General features: G+C 45.0%; 2 protein-coding genes across 2 annotated transcripts; both read left to right on the top strand.

Moving 5' to 3' along the window:
- Positions 1-7,491, top strand: cdc25b (cell division cycle 25B). Its single transcript, XM_037072332.1, has 15 exons — positions 1-574; positions 769-851; positions 1,348-1,399; positions 2,819-2,860; positions 3,036-3,069; positions 3,518-3,643; positions 3,929-4,048; positions 4,145-4,279; positions 4,527-4,604; positions 4,709-4,897; positions 5,234-5,338; positions 5,423-5,485; positions 5,597-5,695; positions 5,828-6,073; positions 6,400-7,491. The coding sequence occupies exons 1-15, from the start codon at positions 360-362 to the stop codon at positions 6,538-6,540; spliced, it is 1,728 nt and encodes a 575-aa protein (XP_036928227.1). The 5' UTR covers positions 1-359; the 3' UTR covers positions 6,541-7,491.
- A 5,480-nt stretch (positions 7,492-12,971) lies between these two features.
- On the top strand, positions 12,972-16,121 carry ap5s1 (adaptor related protein complex 5 subunit sigma 1). Its single transcript, XM_037071397.1, has 3 exons — positions 12,972-13,278; positions 13,570-13,861; positions 14,395-16,121. The coding sequence occupies exons 1-3, from the start codon at positions 13,109-13,111 to the stop codon at positions 14,521-14,523; spliced, it is 591 nt and encodes a 196-aa protein (XP_036927292.1). The 5' UTR covers positions 12,972-13,108; the 3' UTR covers positions 14,524-16,121.
- Positions 16,122-18,130: the final 2,009 nt, after the last annotated feature.

Here is an 18,130-nt window from a genome sequence, read left to right as displayed (position 1 = left end):
TTGAACATAAATACAAGCAGCTCCAGCCTCTCTTTCTCAGAAACCAGGGGCTGTCAGAGAGGGAGTACGCTGTGCTACAGCTCTCTGACAGTAACAACAACTATGTGGCTTTAGTACTCGAGCAAGACTGAATCAAATTCACTCCACACGGAACCGCCGAATTACTTCCCGCCTTTGTTTCGGACCGTATGTTTTGGAAATGTTTACTTAAATGTTGCTAGCTGGCTGGTTAGCTTCCGGGTTAGCTTTTTAAGATTGGACCGTCTTGCTAATTCTCACGTTCCGACCGCGAAATTCAAACCGATTCAACCCCAAGGCAACAACTACTGCGGGATTTTTTACAATTTGGACCACTGAAGATGGAGCCGGTTCACTTTTTCGGCAGCACCAGTCCTGTAAACAACGTTTTGAAAACTAGGCCCGATGGGATCCCCGGGCTTTCCTCGCTCACTCACCCGGAGCTGAGCACAAAGAACACGCACTGCAAGAACCTGTTCTCCCCTGGACCCGCGACTGTGTTGTCTCCTGTCACCAATTTGGCTCTGGACATGAACAATTTAGCTGGACTTGGAAGGTACTATCACTCAATTTTAATGCTATTACTTTTACTTGTGTAAACTTAAACTGCAGCTGCTCTTTCATGCAAGCCATTGACACAACTTCAGCCAGTTTCCCACATCCCTCCACTAGCATACACAGCCTAGTTTATTGTTTACATCTCTGATTTCCCTGTTCATCTTTTCTTTTTTTTTTCTTTTCCCCATGCAGCCAATGTGATACCCCGAAAAGGAGAAAGCACGCACCCCTTGAGAAGATTCCCTCCTTTGCTTCTGACGTCTCATCTGATGCTGGTGAGCCCCCCCGAAAACCTATTGTCTGTGCTAATTGATGCTATTAGAATTGGTGCCTGAGGGCCTAATGTACATGTGTTGCATCTGATTTAAAAAATCACGCCTTTTCACCTTAGATGTGGTCTTATGATAGTGAGTATTGTCAATGATTGCCTTTTATTACTGCAACTAAAGCTGCAGCCATTAGTCTATGACCCATTTAAGCCATTTTCAAAGCAGAAATGCCCAAAGATGGCTGTTTCCAGGTTCTTTAATATGAGGATATGGTGCTTTTCTTTATCATTTGTCACACTAAATATAGAGTCTTTAGGTTTTGGATGCTGCAGGTTAATCAATAGTGAAATTAAATCGATAACTTTATCGACAGAAAATTAATTTGCTGCTATCCTTTTGATTTGTCAATCCAAAATGCCAGACTGTTTGAATCCAATGGTATTCTTTTTTGCTGCACCACCTGATGCTTTTATTGATCTGAGACACAAATCTCTTCCCTCAGGCCTGGGCATGGATCCCCCCAGCCCCATGGACTCTGTTGAAATGGAGGACACGTAAGTTGCACTGTCCTCATCATGTCTGTCCTAATCAATCAGCCTGTGAGCTGTGTCCCTGTGCATCCCCCCCCTAACCACCACCACCACCGCCATCTCCATCCCCCCCACTGCCTCCACCCTGCGCTTGGGCTCAGCTGAGCCAAGCACTATTTCTCATCTGTTGGATTATAGTTTCTACCGTTGGCTTTAAGACGATGGCTTCACTCATTTTGCTAAGAAGATTAGCTGATACGGCATCTCAGCTTAACTTTCTTTAAGTTATCGAGTAAAATAGTTGAGGAATGCTATGGAATGACTATTTGAACTGGCAATTTTCTCAGTGCAGCACATCAAGACTAGGTTGTATCAACTCCTATCAGCACAAGAACTGGTTATCTTGACCAGTTTGTCAGCATACCCATACTTGGCTAATCTTGGGTGGCCCTTTTTTTCTTAGTTCTCACTTGGGTGAGTCCCTGCAGACATCTGTCGCTGTCAGATGTGCAAGTTCCTTTACAGCAGCATTTGGTCCTCAAGACCTCATTCACCTCCTTTACAGCTGCTCGGTTGCTAAGAGACCTCAGGCCGGGGGAGGACTTGGGTTTAATGATAGCCCACCCCCTCTGGGTTTTGGCACACTCTTCCTTTGCACTGTTATTTCAATAGGAGAAGAGGGGCTGGAGTTTTTTCTGCGTCAGGGCTATTGAAATGAGGGCACCCCCACAGAACTGCCCCCCCTTCTCCTGGTCTGCATTGAATGGGACACGCTCTCTCCTCAACAAACAAAGGGCCCTTGCAAGAAAAGGGGTTGGCGGCGTTGGCTCCAGCAGGCATATGGTAGATTAGCTGATCTCTGCATCGCCCTTCTCCTGCCCTCCCTCCCCCCAAACACTGAGCTCTCCACTCATTTAGCATACAGGTGGGCATCACTCCAGTGCAAAGACCACCTCTTGCCTCTATGCATTCACCCAACTTCCTCTGGTCCAACCGTTCCCCTTGCTTTCTTTATATTGCTGCAGGTTCTTTGTCTTTGTAGTTTATGAGCACAAGGTGTTTTCTGACTGCCAATGAAGGCGCCTCTGGCCTCTTTCTCTGCAGGTTTTATTCCAAAGGCATGTTACTTTTCACTGGTAAATGCTACATTTTTAAGAGTCAGATAAGTTTTTAGAATGGCCTTGAATTTGAACATACTGCTTAACATGTTATGGCGTTTCACCTGCACAATCATTCATGTTAACCTAAATCTTGATATTTGAAATTAAGCAATCGTAACGGAAATATTTGTCTCTCAGGTGTTGGGGATTGGGACAATGGGATTGTCAGCTGTAGGCCTACTTTTCTTTCCTGCACAGCACTTTTTTTTGTTTTAAAGCATTTTTTTTTATCTCAAACCTTTCAGTCTACTTCAAAATGTTTTTTTCATGTCTTCTCTTTCAGATTTGAAAAGGCCATTCAACAATCAAGCAGAGTTGTCAACCAGTAAGTTGCTCTTTAGTCGATAACCTCAAATCAATAACTGGTGTTTGGCTGTGATTGCCTCTGCTTATTTGAAGATTACTGCTCACAAGGGAGACTTTTTCTCCTCAAATTGAAACTGCCCATCTGCCTGTACTGACTGTAATTCCTTTCTTTTTTCGCCTTTTATCAATTATAGAAAGATGCCAATTCGAAGAATCCACTCATTGCCAGTAAGCAGATTTGTCATGGTTTTTGTTCACAGTCCTGCATGTCTTGTTTTAATTGGACAGTTTTTTTTGGCTGATGTTCAGGGCTGACAGATGCCATGAGAATTGTCTTAATTAGGCTGTAAAACATATATAATAGTCCCATCTGAAAATATTCCTCTTAACGAGTTTAAAATCAAAACATTGTAAAAAACACACAAGGGACAACAGCAAAGTGATGTTTTTACAAAATCCCTACAGACATTGTTTATGCCTCACAATAAAATGAACACCAATCGTGTAGCTGTGTTGAGTTTTTTGTCCTGAGGGCAGTTTTTTTCTTTTCATAATTAATGAGTTAATGAGTTGAAATCGTCCTCCAGTGTAAACCTACCACAGGACAGTTTGTTGGCTTGTTTACTGTTGCTGAGTCTCTGCTGACTGGCTCTCCCTCTCCCCATCCTCCCAACAGCTCCAGCTCCAGAGCTTCAGTCCATGTATGAAGGGACAGGAAATGGATTCTCACCGCTATGGGATATTTGGACAACAACCTTCTGAAATCTCCTCACAACGCGACAACAAGGAGAACATGCCGGAGGTCAGTGATGCAGTTTGTGTCTTTGCTAGAACATAAAACTAAGACAGAACCTACTGAAAAATGGACTGCTGGCTGGTTAAGTAATCATCATATTACTAAAGTATATCAGTAAAATGAGAAATGCTTGCAGAAATATTATTTAAAACAGTTTAGCAGCCACTTGAAAGTTAAGGGTTCGATTCCCTTGAGCAGTTTCTGTTAAATCGACAATTCAAGTCTGTGAAAGGGCATCTTTTAAAGAGTTAGAGCATTGACTCACTTTCTTCGAATGTTTCTTTTTTTCAGGAGGGTTTTGAATTCAAGAAACCAACCAAGCCTGTGTCACGGTGCCGCATGCGCTCCTTTAATGGTGGTCAGTCCAAGGACGCGTTTGCCCGCCGTCCCAGTTCAGCACCAGCCCTCATGGTATGTAGACATGTGAAGAATCAGTTTTCATCTTGGTTCACAAACTGTTGGTCTGGTTCCTAAAACTAACACCTCCTGATCTTTTTTCCTGTCCAGTTCTCTTCACCTCCTCCAATCCAGCAGCTTGACTTCTGTGACTCCAGTCCCCTGTTCCTGAGGCGCTCCTCCCTCACTTCATCTCTAGACGATGAAGACGACGGCTTCCTGGACGTTCTGGATGACAACATGGAGGTGAGACCCCTCGTGCTTACATTCATGGAAAGGACATTTGTTGAATGTTTGTTTTTTTTTTATAGCAGAGTCTGTCGGTAAAAATATTTGAAATCACCCTCTGCCTTGGCAGAATAGAGATCACACGTTGACAGGGTTTGCAGAAAGTCAAAATTCTTATACCTCTCTTGTAAATTAAGGAGCCACATGACTTCACTTTGATTATCTGTCCTGTATTTGTCTGACGACACTGCCTTGTCACCTACAGAACAACTCTGGGATGCCGATGGGAATGGCCAGCTTGCTCACTGCCCCACTGGTGTCTGACAGCGTAGGAGAAGACTCGGTAAGTCTGAATTTAGTGGCTGAAATGCTTACCATCGCTTGTATTATTATAAATCAATGTAAATGGAATGTTGAGTTGAATTTTAACGTTTTTGTCTTGTTCAGCCTGTGATTCGCTGCCGGCCGCGGAGCCTGTTCCGCTCCCCCTCCATGCCCAGTCCGGTGTCCCGTCCCTCTATTAAGCGTCCCGATTGCCCCGGAGACGAAACCACGCCTGTCAGGGTGAAGAGGCGGCGCAGCCTGGCTGGAACACACGTCACCACCCTGGAACAAAACCCTGAATCCCCAAGAATGGTCAGTCTTCATCCCCTTTTAGTTGGTTAACATCTGTGGGCTGCTGTTCTAACCTTTTAGGTTCGGTTGTTGGTGTGATGATGGGTACCATTTGATCACCTTTTCGGGGGGCATAACATGATCAGTTCAGAAAGAAGCACAAACCTGTAGTGGGGATAAATTGACAGCTCAAAACAGTTTCCACTGACCATCTGTCACTTCCCTAGTGGAAGCTGAGAAACGTCTTCTGAGGCTCTCTGGCTATTGTCGCCGGCTTTATAGATGATCTCAAATTACCTAATTTTCTCCTCGACTGCCTCCTTTAAACTCTACCTCCTTTTTTTTTTTTTCTTCCAGGGCTCCGCTCTCTTGCAGCGGTCCAAGTCCTTCTGCCAGACAGACATTGAGAAGCTGCTGGACGGTGAGGACGGCTCTAATGAGCTAATAGGAGATTTCACCAAGGTAAGGAAGACTACTGTGTTTCTCACACTAATCACTTAATTCTGTTTGATTACACTTCTAATCCAATTCCTTTTCCTTTTTTAGCCTTTTATACTCCCCACAGTGGATGGCAAACACCAAGACCTCAAGTACATTACCTCAGAGACGGTGAGTAGAGGCTCAACTGTTGGCTTCTCTTGGGATGCATATATAAAAAGGGAACAGAAATGGGCTGTATCTACTTCTTTACTAATAAATTGTCTTCTCTTTGCTTGTCAGATGGTGGCAGCTGTGTCCGATCACTTTAATCATCTAGTCGAGCGACTCATCATCATCGACTGCAGATACCCCTACGAGTTTATTGGAGGACACATCAAGGTGAGAAAAATCTCAAATCATATTTGTTTAAAACTCTCCCAAAAAACTGAGTAAAAACACAAGTTGTGCACACTTATCTGGTTCCTTTCCTGTACTTTATGACTGAAGTATTTGGGTTTGTCTCTGTCACAGGGCGCTCTGAACCTGCACCAGGAAGACCAGGTGGAGGATTTCCTCCTCAAAACACCCATCCTCTCATCCTGCCCGGACAAACGCGTCGTCATCATCTTCCACTGCGAGTTCTCGTCGGAGCGCGGCCCTCGAATGTGTCGCTTCGTCAGGGAGCGAGACCGCGCCATGAACGAGTATCCTAAACTCCACTACCCAGAACTCTACATCCTCAAGGGCGGATACAAAGACTTCTACCATGAGTTCAAGGTCAGTTTGGCTTGTCAGTGTCTCACTTCCAGTCTAGGTCCAACAAAAGTCATTAAACTTTGTTTGGCAAATTGCTCTCACCACAAGGTCCATTCAGCAGCGGTCGGATGTGTCATGAAATTTAATTTGTTGGATCTGCAATTAAGGAATGACATTGGGAAGACTTTCTTTTGTCAGATCATCCTTATCGGCCAATAAAGGCTTTAAAATCAAATATGTTTAGATGAAGCCTTTAAATGTTTAATAGCTAATAAGTAGCTAGTAATGGTTGAATAAAATCCTTGATGCCTCTTCAGTAGTGTAACATCTCGCTCTCTTCTGCGCAGCCACAGTGTGAACCAGAGTCCTACGTGCCCATGCACCACGAGGACTTCAAGGAGGACCTGAGGAAGTTTCGCCTGAAGAGTCGCACCTGGGCCGGGGAGCGCAGCAAGAGAGACATGTACAGCCGCCTGAAGAAGCTGTGAGCGCCTCCTCTAACACACTGCCTCCCCCCTGAACAGACTGAGTAAAAAACACTCCTCTCAGAGCCTGAGGCCTCGCACCACCAACGAGGAAATTGCTTTTGGGATTCAGCCGACTGAAGGAGATCTCCAAGTTTCATTTAACTATAGCAAAGTTAGTTATTTATGCAAATTTTAAAGAGGGAAAGACGTGAAATGATCGCGCAGTGAGCAGATTTCATTAAGGTGATCTGAAGCAATGTGATCTGTTTTTAAAACCACTTGGACCTACTGCCTGTTTTACCTTTTTTTTTTAATTTTTTTTTTTTTTTTAATATATATATGCTGGCATTCACAGCACAATCACTGCCGGATTGCAATAATACAAGTAAACCACACTGCCAAGTCTCTGTCTCCTCTTTGGATATGTTTTTATTTTCCATTTGTCATTTCCTTCCTTATTTAAGCACTTAATTTAAATACCTTGAAATGGTGAGGTGCTTTTTTTGATGCTGATTTCGTTATTTTTCTTTTTATGAATTGTTTTTACCCCCCTGTTTCCACTCGTTTGTTCGAAGTGTGCCTTTCTGTAGGCGACTCAAAATGCAAATTGGACATTTTTAAAAGAAGTTTAAGATTAACGCAGAGCTTTTTGTTTTCTCCTTCCTGATCAGTTGCAGTACACGGTAACTTTGTGTTCTCAGAAGATGCCAAAGCAAACCAGCTACCTGTTAACTTTTGCAGTGAGATTTTTTTTTCTGATGCTGCAGGTCGGCAAGTGTGAGGATTTTCTTTTGTTTTGCTTTTGATTCCTTAATTTCGAGAGAGAGAAAATGTCTTCCGCTCTGCGCAGCTAATGTCAGTTTCTAATAATTTGGGTGGTTTTTGAATATTTTGGTACAGGCTTGCGGGGGAGCTGCTAAAATAAAGAGCTAACGTGTGTTCAAATGTGAAGTATGGCATCTTTTATTTTGCTGAATTGTTTGAATTTTTGTTTTAATGCTTTGAATGGGTGGGATCGTCAGGTTGGATAACATTGACCTGTAAAACAGGAGGGTATGAAATTACACTCAATCTGAAGAAAATAATCATCAGATTAAAGGTGAAATATTTCAAATTGTACATTAGCTGCTTAGCTAAGTGACTGTTCAGCTAACGGTTGTATAAGACTCAAAATTCTTGAGGTATGAAGTGGCTAAGGGCTAGCAGGTTAGCATGCTAAGTTTAATAGAGATGTCATTGACAGAACATCAGAACTGCTATATCATCACGTTAATTTTTTAATGTTTCAATCTAAAATTCATACATGTTGCACTCAACTTAAACTACACAACACCCTCAAAACTACATATAAACACTTAAATGTGTGTAAACTACCATACAGCACTTCAGTGTTGGCAGTAATGGTTTTAATTGACTGGTCAAACCACAGCAAGTTGAGTTTTGTTGAGCATGAAAAATGCCAACCATTCTCTGCTTCCAGCTCCTGTGAGGATTTTCTGCTTCATGTCAGTTTTATATGGTAAATGCAGGGTTTTGGTTTTAGTCCACTTGTCAAACCAAACAGATTGATCCTTTGAATGTGATTTGGGAGCATGTGATGAGCATTTCTTACAATTTTATGACTTTATAGACTTACAATTCAGATTAAAGTAATTGTTAGTTGCAGCTGGTGTTAAAGCACTTCAAAGTGAGATTAAAAGTTGTATACTGTGTGCTTAGTGTCCCTCGGTGTGAAGGATTCAGCCAAAGCAAACTCAGCTCTGCACATTTGAACTCTAAGTATAGCCCGTCTGCCGGTTTGTTTGGTCTCCTCTGCTGCATGTGGCGGGGAGACTTCACAGGGCAGTTCCTGTTTTTCAAATTTTCCCTCTCGACTCGACCTCGTTGCTCGGCCTCCCCGCTGCAGCACGTGCCCACACACACATGTACACATTCCTGTGTGTGTGGAGAAGGAGGGAGTGGCTTTGTGGCAGGCGGCCCGACACGTCCTGACAGGACTCCTAACAGCACTGCTGCAGGAGGAGGGGGAAAAAAATCAGAGCCACCATGTGCTGTAAAAACGTGACTGATCTTATAAAAGCACGACTCCCTCCCTTCTGGCAGTTGACCAAAGTTTGAAATGAGGCAGTTTCCCCACGGCCATGTGGCTATGGGAAAGAGAGGGAAGGCCTTTGTTTGCATTCCTCCGACTGAGCTCTAAAGACTAATTTACAGCCAACAGTTTCCAGCTGACAGAGATGTCTGTTGGTTTGTTTTAGTCAACTGAAGATGTTTTTAATTCTCTCCCTCAGAATGACTGCAGGCAGCAGAGTGAAGATTAAATGTAGGTGGAGGGGAAAAACATTAATTTCAGTGATCTTTCCATGTATTTGTCAATAGCTCCGCTCCATTCATATCAAGCTGCCCGTCTTTGTCTCATTGAGGCGATTAATTGGCCAGTCGCTGAGGTTTAAGAGGTCTCGCACCTTTACATGAGGCATACATAATGCGACACTTGCAAGAGCCATTCAAGAGAAGAAGCTTCAATTTTCCACTTCAACAGTGGGGATTTTTTTTTAAATGTAGATGAGTACTTGGCAGGTCTCCCTGAGCCGGGGTTTGTAACTGGACCCATCCAATTAGGAGCTGGAGAAAAAGGAAGAAGATAAAGGACTTCTGCAAAAACCTGGAACTTTTGTGCGGATGTTTAACAATGTCGGCTTTCTGAATCACAAAATGTTTTGTGTGTTTGTTCTGTTGGTTACTGTAGCTTTCAAAAGACTGAAATCCTCACATTTAGAATACAAGTTAACGCGCTGCAGTGAGAAGCCGGAACAGTCGGACTGTTTTCTTTGACAGTCTAATAGATAAAACCTTCTGAATCTGTCTTAATTAATCAGCAGGCTTATAATCCTGATTCAAGTTAAAACAACAGTTTGATATGTTGGCTTCGTGCTGATTACACAGTTGTGTTTATTGGCTAAATTTAAAGCTAAAGTTAGCTTCCCTGCTGGAGAAACTGCATAGACCAGCACCAAAACACATCTGCTGGTCTTTTCTACGAATCCATCCGTCTTCCTGTCTGTCAGAGTCCTTACAGCGACGGCACTGAGCCGACATCTCAGGAACTTCACGGCGCCCTGCAGAGAGCAGCACTGAAAACAAACCGCACCCTTCCAATCACCTCCTCTCTTTCCCCTCATTCTGTTTCGGTCTACATACACTCCACCCTGATCACCTGCAGGCGACCGACAGTGCCGATCAAAGGTGCCAACACACAGAGTTCAAGCCTGGGTGTCACCCTTTAAACCCCCTGTTTGCTGTGACCCGCTGACATTGACAGCAAGCTGACAAACCAGCCTGCGAAACGAAGCCCTAACAACCTGCAAAGGGCGGTGGAACATCCAGCAGAACACTGTGGTTTCACAGGCAGGGTGGGGGGGTTGTGGTTTTTGAGCGTTATCGAGGATCAAAAACACACAGCAAAGATTTGTATCATCTTTTGCATGATTTCTGAACATCCTCCGCAGGATGATTTCACAATAAGTTCAGAACGTTTTTCGCTGACTGGACAGAAAGATATTTCAGTCGGCCAGCTTCCTTTATTTCAAACCTGCGGGCCTCGCAGTGATTGGTCTGCGCTTACAGGCTGATACATCCTGTTGTTGTTATTCAGCTGGTTTGTTTCATCACAGCTGTGACTCACGCTTCGAAAGCACTGACACTGGCTCAGACTTTTCTTGTGGTTTTCACAACACGAGCGGCTGCACATCCTTCACGCTCGCTGCATTTGATGTGAATGTTAAACTCTTCATCGATCCTCTAAATGAAGTGAAGCTCCATGTGAGGAATCTAAAATTCAGTTTCGCTTTGAATGTTCACACTGGTTTTGTTTAATGATTACCTGCAGAGATCCTTCCAGAGGAGTGCCTACACATCAGTCAGGGGTAATAATCACACACAGTGTGGGCGTTTGCAGAAATACCTCTCCTCCACACCTTTTCAGATGAAAAGCTTCACATAACCGGGCTAAACATTGATCATAGAAGAACTAACCTCAGTATGAATAAAGTTGTCCATCCTGGCCTCAAGGAACAGCTGGAAACTTTGGGTGGAATTACGCTTAACTTTGCTGTGAGATAGACAAAAAGACTGAGGAATATAAAGTTACAGTTAGCTTCTGGTTAGCTTAGCATAACACAAAGACTGGGAAACTATAGGAAACAGCCAGTCTGGATGTAAACGTAAAGGCAGCACTTGTCTGTCTGATGGTGTGTGTGTGTGTCGTCAGTGAAGGAGTCCAAACAAGACAGACAGCGTTAATCTCAAGTTAAATTCAGTTTAAGCCTTCTTTAACTTTGAGAAATCTTAATAAGCCTTTGGAAAACCCATCAACTCTAACTAAGACAAATCCAGGAGATGTTCTGCAGGTTCTGACCTGATCAGTTCACATGATGATGTTTAATGTCTGGACCAAAAATGTAAAGCTCATTGTGACACTAGAGGAAAAGTTAAATAAACTCTGGTCTTTTTTTATACCAATTTATCTGCAAATCCAAACTCATAGAAGAAGAAGACTTGAATGAAACAACAGTACATTAGACCTGACTTCTTGGAAATTCAGTTTCAGCCATTGTGTAAAAACTTTGCCTGCCAGGAAATAACTTCATGCAATCTCGGCTAAATCATGGGATTTGTTTGGAAGGATTTGATTGGTCTGACCTCTTGATCAAAAGACAGCGGACCATCACAGTTGTTGAGATTCATCCTCTGAGGACCATGAATGTACAAAATGTTGTACCATTCGATCCAGTAGATGGATAAGTGGACAGTTTGAGCTGCTGGTGGTTCCACGTGAATCTGTGGTTTCATCATCTGGGGGCCACGAGCGGCTCAGAATTTAACAGCAGTCAATACAATAGCTGCTGAAATGTACCAAATTGCTAATAGGCTAAATTTTGAGATTGCTAGTTAATAGATCCACTGGTTCTAAGCCATAGTTAGGAGCTGGTTAACACAGACAGTCGGTAATGCTGTTGTTTTGGTCTCTTCAGTGGATTTGTCAGTCACATTCTTCACGTACGTTATCACCCAAGTGATGACGTACGTGAGGAATGTGACATATGCTCTCGTCCAGTTGTCAGTGTCAATGACAGAAGCGCAGCAGAATGTCAGAAATGTTTTCATCCACAATAATAAAAGAAGCAAAGATGAAATCCTACAAAGAGCTCAAACCGTCACGTCCTCAGCTCGGGTTTCAGTCTCAGCAGGTCTGTACAGGGCAGAGGGTGAGGAGGTTAACAGGACAGTGGAGTGAATGTTAACAGAGCACCACACACACACACACACACACACACACACACTCACACACACACACACACACACACACACACACACACACACACACACGCACACAGGGCCTCTCAGAGTAAAGAAGCGTGACCAGCAGCAGCTGTTGGATTAACAGCTGCCTCTGCTTGTCTGCTGAGACCCCGACACACTCTGATGTCACTGAGCCTCTCTGCTGCCTCCTCCATCCTCTCTGCTGCCTCCTTCATCCTCTCTGCTGCCTCCTCCATCCTCTCTGCTGCCTCCTTCATCCTCTCTGCTGCCTCCTTCATCCTCTCTACTGCCTCCTTCATCCTCTCTGCTGCCTCCTTCATCCTCTCTGCTGCCTCCTTCACCCTCTCTGCTGCCTCCTCCATCCTCTCTGCTGCCTCCTTCACCCTCTCTGCTGCCTCCTTCATCCTCTCTGCTGCCTCCTTCACTCTCTGCTGCCTCCTTCATCCTCTCTGCTGCCTCCTTCACCCTCTCTGCTGCCTCCTTCACCCTCTCTGCTGCCTCCTTCATCCTCTCTGCTGCCTCCTTCATCCTCTCTGCTGCCTCCTTCATCCTCTCTGCTGCCTCCTTCACTCTCTGCTGCCTCCTTCATCCTCTCTGCTGCCTCCTTCATCCTCTCTGCTGCCTCCTTCATCCTCTCTGCTGCCTCCTCCATCCTCTCTGCTGCCTCCTTCATCCTCTCTGCTGCCTCCTTCATCCTCTCTGCTGCCTCCTCCATCCTCTCTGCTGCCTCCTTCATCCTCTCTGCTGCCTCCTTCACTCTCTGCTGCCTCCTTCATCCTCTCTGCTGCCTCCTTCATCCTCTCTGCTGCCTCCTTCATCCTCTCTGCTGCCCCCTTCATCCTCTCCGCTGCCTCCTTCATCCTCTCTGCTGCCTCCTTCACTCTCTGCTGCCTCCTTCATCCTCTCTGCCTCCTCCTTCACCCTCTCTGCTGCCTCCTTCATCCTCTGCTGCCTCCTTCACTCTCTCTGCTGCCTCCTTCATCCTCTAGATGTTTGTGAAGAAACATATATGTACAATAGTGAAACCAATTTCTTATTTGGTTGAAATCACATTATAACATGACATAACATAACATAACATAACATAACATAACATAAGTTATGTTATGTTAGTGCACCACCTGGTGGTTCGATCCAGGCAATGCAACGTGGACGCGATCAGTCAGCTGACAAACGCGGAAGTGATAAAGCAGTAGAAGCATGGCCATGTCCAGTGAACACTGAGAAATTAAAGGCTTCTCGTTGCTTCTCGTCCCAGTAACACAACATGGTCCGGTGTTTCCTGATCCACACCGTCTGCCCGGTCGGTGCTGTCGGTGCCGGGGACAGTCGGGTTCTTTACTCCCGGGTGTTCGGACCTGACGAGGGCATGATGTCCGAGCTGAGCCCGGAGGAGAAGAGACTCCTGCAGAAGGAGAAGACAGCTGTGGTTGCAAGGTGGGTCAGATTTCTTATAATATCAATCAAACACTTTGCCATGTTGCTGCTCTGACAAACGACTAGTCAACATCAGTCAAAGCTGCTGTGTGTTGTGTTGACCAACATCAGCTTGTCTCTGATGGATCAGCTGTGATCACAGGTGGAATCATGGTGGAGATGATCAGGGTTGGTACCTCAACATGCATCCACACTGCTCTCTCTGCATCCTGCTGATGTCCTGATGCCACAGCTGTCTCCAGGTGATGTGTGGATATTAACTGAACACTGATCTGACCCTCTGTGACTCAGACAGGTCCGCAGCGCCGTCTCTCTGTCCCGGGAGGCTTCGGGCCAGCCATTGGTGGAGATGGTGCCCGGCGAGGAGGCGCTGGCCCTGCAGGAGGCCGACAGCGGGGTGGTGCGTCTGAGAGCAGGAGACCCCTTCTCTGAGGAGATGAGCGCCCTGTGGCTCGGGGTCCAGAGTCTGGGCTTCGTCCTCGTCTGCGAGCCCCACGAGAACCTCCTTCTGGCTGAGGGGACCCTCCGCAACCTGACCCGACACTGCCTGGACCACCTGCACATGCTCGGGCCGGGCAGCGAGGTGAGCACCAACAGAAAGGAAGCTCCAGGATGTGTTGTACAGTCAGGAGCTCTTTCAGATCCGTCTTATAAGTGTTATAGGAGCAGAGGGCATGTCAGTATAGTTTTAAAGGTCCTGCTGACAGAAATACTCACTTTACAGCCAGGTTTGGATTCATCCACTGCAGAAAATAGACCCTAACATATGCACAGTTCAGTCCACTTTGAGTAACTTCGTCTGGACTGTCGCCATGTGTCTTTTGAGCCTGATAAACTTGATCACAAAACAAAGTGTTTGTTTCTGGTCTGGGCCTTAACAATGCTGTATTCAAATAGAACCATCTTGTAGCGGAGTGTGTACACATGTTTATGGGCCTCATTAGACTGAAATCAACAGTTTACCTCTGCAGAGCAGGAGCAAGTCATTACAGGTTATGGAAACAGCAGTGAAACAAGATTGCAGCCGTGCAGATTTTATTACCATCTGTAAGTAACTCTGATCATTAAAGAGTCCGTGCAGGGTCGTCACTAACGACACTCTTTCTTCCCCTCCAGGTCCTGCTGAGGAGCAACCGTATCGACGCCCTGCTCAGCCGCCTGCTCCCTCACGGCCAGCTCCTCTTCCTCAACCACCGCTTCGCCCAGAGTCTGGAGAAGGAGGTGGCAGCTTACATGGCCAAGTGAACCAGAGCAGCGGCACAATCGACTCCTCCCGGCTCCCAGCTAGCTCCCATCCTTCAAAACAAACAGGCTGGTGAACGGACGGGTGGCAGCAGCTGCCGTTTCAGATTGCGGGAGGTGGTAAACACGTCGAGTGGTAAATATCTCCCTCAGCCACTCGCAGCCTCCGCTGGTGACTGTTTACTGTGTGGGAGGCTTCAGTTCAAATCCTGTTTGTCAATTTGAAGAGTGGAAAGAAAAAATGTGGCAGATTTCAGGAGTGCAGCTGAAAAGGCCGTCGAACAAAAAAAAAAAAGCCACTCGACGACATCAGAGACGACTATTTATCTGATTCACCGTCCTCGAAATGTCATCGTGTGACCTTGAGGAGTCACTCGACCTTATTTTTTTTGTAAGACTCCCGGGAGTTTAAACGAATCTCACAGTGCTTTATCGCCTCGACGTGGCGTCTAATGCACCTTTTGTTCCTGAAGAGTAGGAGGACACCAGGGTGGGATGTGTCTTTTTTTATTTGTGTGTTTGTGTGTGTGTGTGTGCTGCACAAAGTATGATTCATCTTATCATCACAAATGGAGCAAAGAAAAGATCAGAGTCAGAGCCGTTTAATGTCATTTTGAACCAAAAATGTCACGATTATTGAGACATCGAGGAACAAAGATAGCAGACACAAAACATTATGAAACCAGAATGAAGATGTGATGGAGCGCTGGCACGCAGGAAACGGAACAAAACAGGAAGAAAATACAAAAAAACCCCCCAACAACTCCAACTGAAACACCCGAACACGATATATTACACATGAACTCCTGTATCTTGTGAACATCTGTCGGACCGCCGACTGTGCCCCCCCCTTGAAGCCCGGCTCCCCTGCCGCTCCTCCTCCTGGCCTCCATAAAAGCCTCTTTTTAAACCCCACTTTTTTTCCCCCTTTTTTTTTGTGCAGGCAACAAAACCCCCCCCCCAAAAACCGGAGCGGTGAGTTTAGGTGAAAGAAATCTGTCTGGATGCCAACATCAACTGCTTTGATCTTCTCCCTCTTTTTTTTTTTCTTCCCTGTATTAAAAAAATAAAATTAATTTTAGAATCACCAGAGGCATGTTCTTTGAAAACTTATGATCCTCTGCAATCAAGGACACACAGCACAGTTTCCCCCCCAAAAAACTGAGACACCGGGGACAGAATATTAAAAGAGACGAGAGAAGGATTTAAAAGGTTGTGTACATCTCGCAGGGAATAAAATAAATAAATAAAGACAATGTCAGCTGAAAAACACCTGCTGCTGAATAAACAGACGGTTCCGACCAGCAGAGGGCGACGTTGTTCCTGTCAGTCTGAATAATCGAGGCGTCATCAGCTGTGAAGGACATCAATTCAAGTACTTTAAGTTCATTTCTAACATAACATAACACAAGCTGGATTTATTATTAAACACTGTGCAGCTGAAAGCACGTCGACACTCCTGCTTTTTTACTTTTGTGTGTTTTGTGTCTGGTGGCTGTTCTTCATGGCATCGTTGTCTTTGTAGGCATTATTCACATGCCTGTTCGAACAGCTGCAACAAAGAATAATAAAAACTGTGCTGATAAATACTGTAAAATGAGGGAATTTGTGTGAAGTTAGTGTCTGTAACCACTTAAATCTGATAAAAGAAGATAATTAAAGGAGCTGAAAATTACTTACACACACATACAGGTACTATATCATATGTATTGGCCTGATATTTGTGCATTTATATTATGAGCTCCTTCATTTCCCTGTTTCTGGAGGATGCACCGCTACTATTCTTCGTGGCCTCACATATCCCAAGATTCTTTGCGCGCCTGACAAAAAAAAAAAAAAAAAGCGAGAGAGAAAATGGCGACATCGTGTGGTGTAGATCGTCAATTTCGTGGGCCTGGGTGGCAGAATTGGTGACGTAAGGGTAAAACATCTGGTGACACAACCAGGAAATGCTCCGAAGGCAAGACCGTCCCGTTTAACAACAGCTGACGAGGTTAACAAGGTCTCTCTGAAGGACTCACCTTAAAAGACTGCAATGGCCGGGTCCTTCGAAGGATGCAGACCCTGAATTGAGACACAGCGAAGAAGAAGAAGAAGAAGAAGAAGAAGAAGAAGAAGGCAGTGAAGAGGTGTGGCATGCTGTTGTGGCTCTCATGACATCAAACCGTCTCAGCCTTTATTTCCCCTCAGCAGTGAATAAACTACAGGTTATAAACTTCAGATATCAAACATGCCTTTGTGCTGAGTCAGGAGTAGAAAGGTGCTGCTCTGCACACTCTCGCCGGCAAAACTGTTTTGAAAGGGGAAAGTCGAAAAAAGGGTGGCAGGGTCCGCCAAATACAAACAAAGTAAAACAGCGTGCAGTTGTGTTGTCCTTTAAGGTCAGTCATGAAAACACAGAGAGGCATAAAATTCCACCCAAACTACGGAATGCACCTTTAAACAAACCTTTATGATACCGTATATAAAAAGGCCCGGTGTGTCTGTAGAAGAACATGTTCTGTTTCACTCCCTGTGCACAAAACTGGCACCAGAAAAAAAAATGGTTTTGAGTTGAGTGCGGAGGAAGTCGCCTGCGTCCTGACCTCAACCTCATCCACCATCTTTATGATGAACTGAAACGCTGACTGTGAGCCTCATCACCCAACATTAGAGACCGAGCTCATGAATAAGTCAGAGCCTTCCAGTTACTTCAGGCTACTGCGCTCGCATGGCTCCTTTCCTCGCTGCCAGATACAGTATATATACATCCGCTGCACCCTTATTCTCATTTGGGTGGTGCACTTTTAAGCTGTCAGCGCTCTGCTCCCTCTTCCTTCGCCGCACACCTGCTGCTACATCGCTCACCTGGAAGTTAAGCTGTCAGCTGCTGCTACTTGCTGCTGCTCGTTCAGCTTTTCATAAACACCACCTTCACCCGGGCATCCACCTGTAGACTGTGAGCCTGCCGTCGCTGCAGGGGGGGGATAGGTTGTTATTATGGCAGCACATTAACATGCACAGTTTTGGGGAGGAAAACTCAACGCTCACATATGGATGTAATGTTCAGGTGCATGTAAAACCTTAAGGTAACTATTTGAATTTGGTTCTTTCCAAAGAGGATTATTTCTTCTGAGCAGTTTTCAGTGCCAACATTTGGTCCACAGCCCTGAAATTTCATCGAACGCTTAAAGTGCCCACCGCTGAAAATGTGTTTTGTACATTGTTACTTCAGCTGGATGTTTGACCTTGGCGGTGCAGAATGATGTATGAGCAGAGTCTGATGATAGAAGGCTGTTTTTTCTTTTTTTTTACATCGATCTGCTGAAGAGAGGAGGGGGGAAAGTTTCTCTGTTCTCACCTGAACGTCTGAGTTCAACATGTTGTGGGCCGAGTTTAGGACATCTTGAGACTTTCAGTGCAGATGGACTGTTTTAGTTGAGTGGTAGTTGAGTCTTCGGGTGTTTGGATTACACCTTATTACCTGTATGAAACCACTGTTTTCGTGTATTTTGTACATTTTAAAACAAGCTCCATACTACTTTGGTTGTTTAGGAGAATGCTGCAACGCTGTTTTGTCGTGAAGCTCCTGAAATGTTTTTGTGGACCACAAAACTTCAGTGCAGAGGTG

Source organism: Acanthopagrus latus, chromosome 16 (genome assembly GCF_904848185.1).
Source record: "Acanthopagrus latus isolate v.2019 chromosome 16, fAcaLat1.1, whole genome shotgun sequence".
NCBI classification, from domain to species: Eukaryota; Metazoa; Chordata; class Actinopteri; order Spariformes; family Sparidae; genus Acanthopagrus; species Acanthopagrus latus.
The sequence above is the reverse complement of the archived record's forward strand: the minus strand, read 5'-3'. Positions and strand labels throughout refer to the sequence as shown.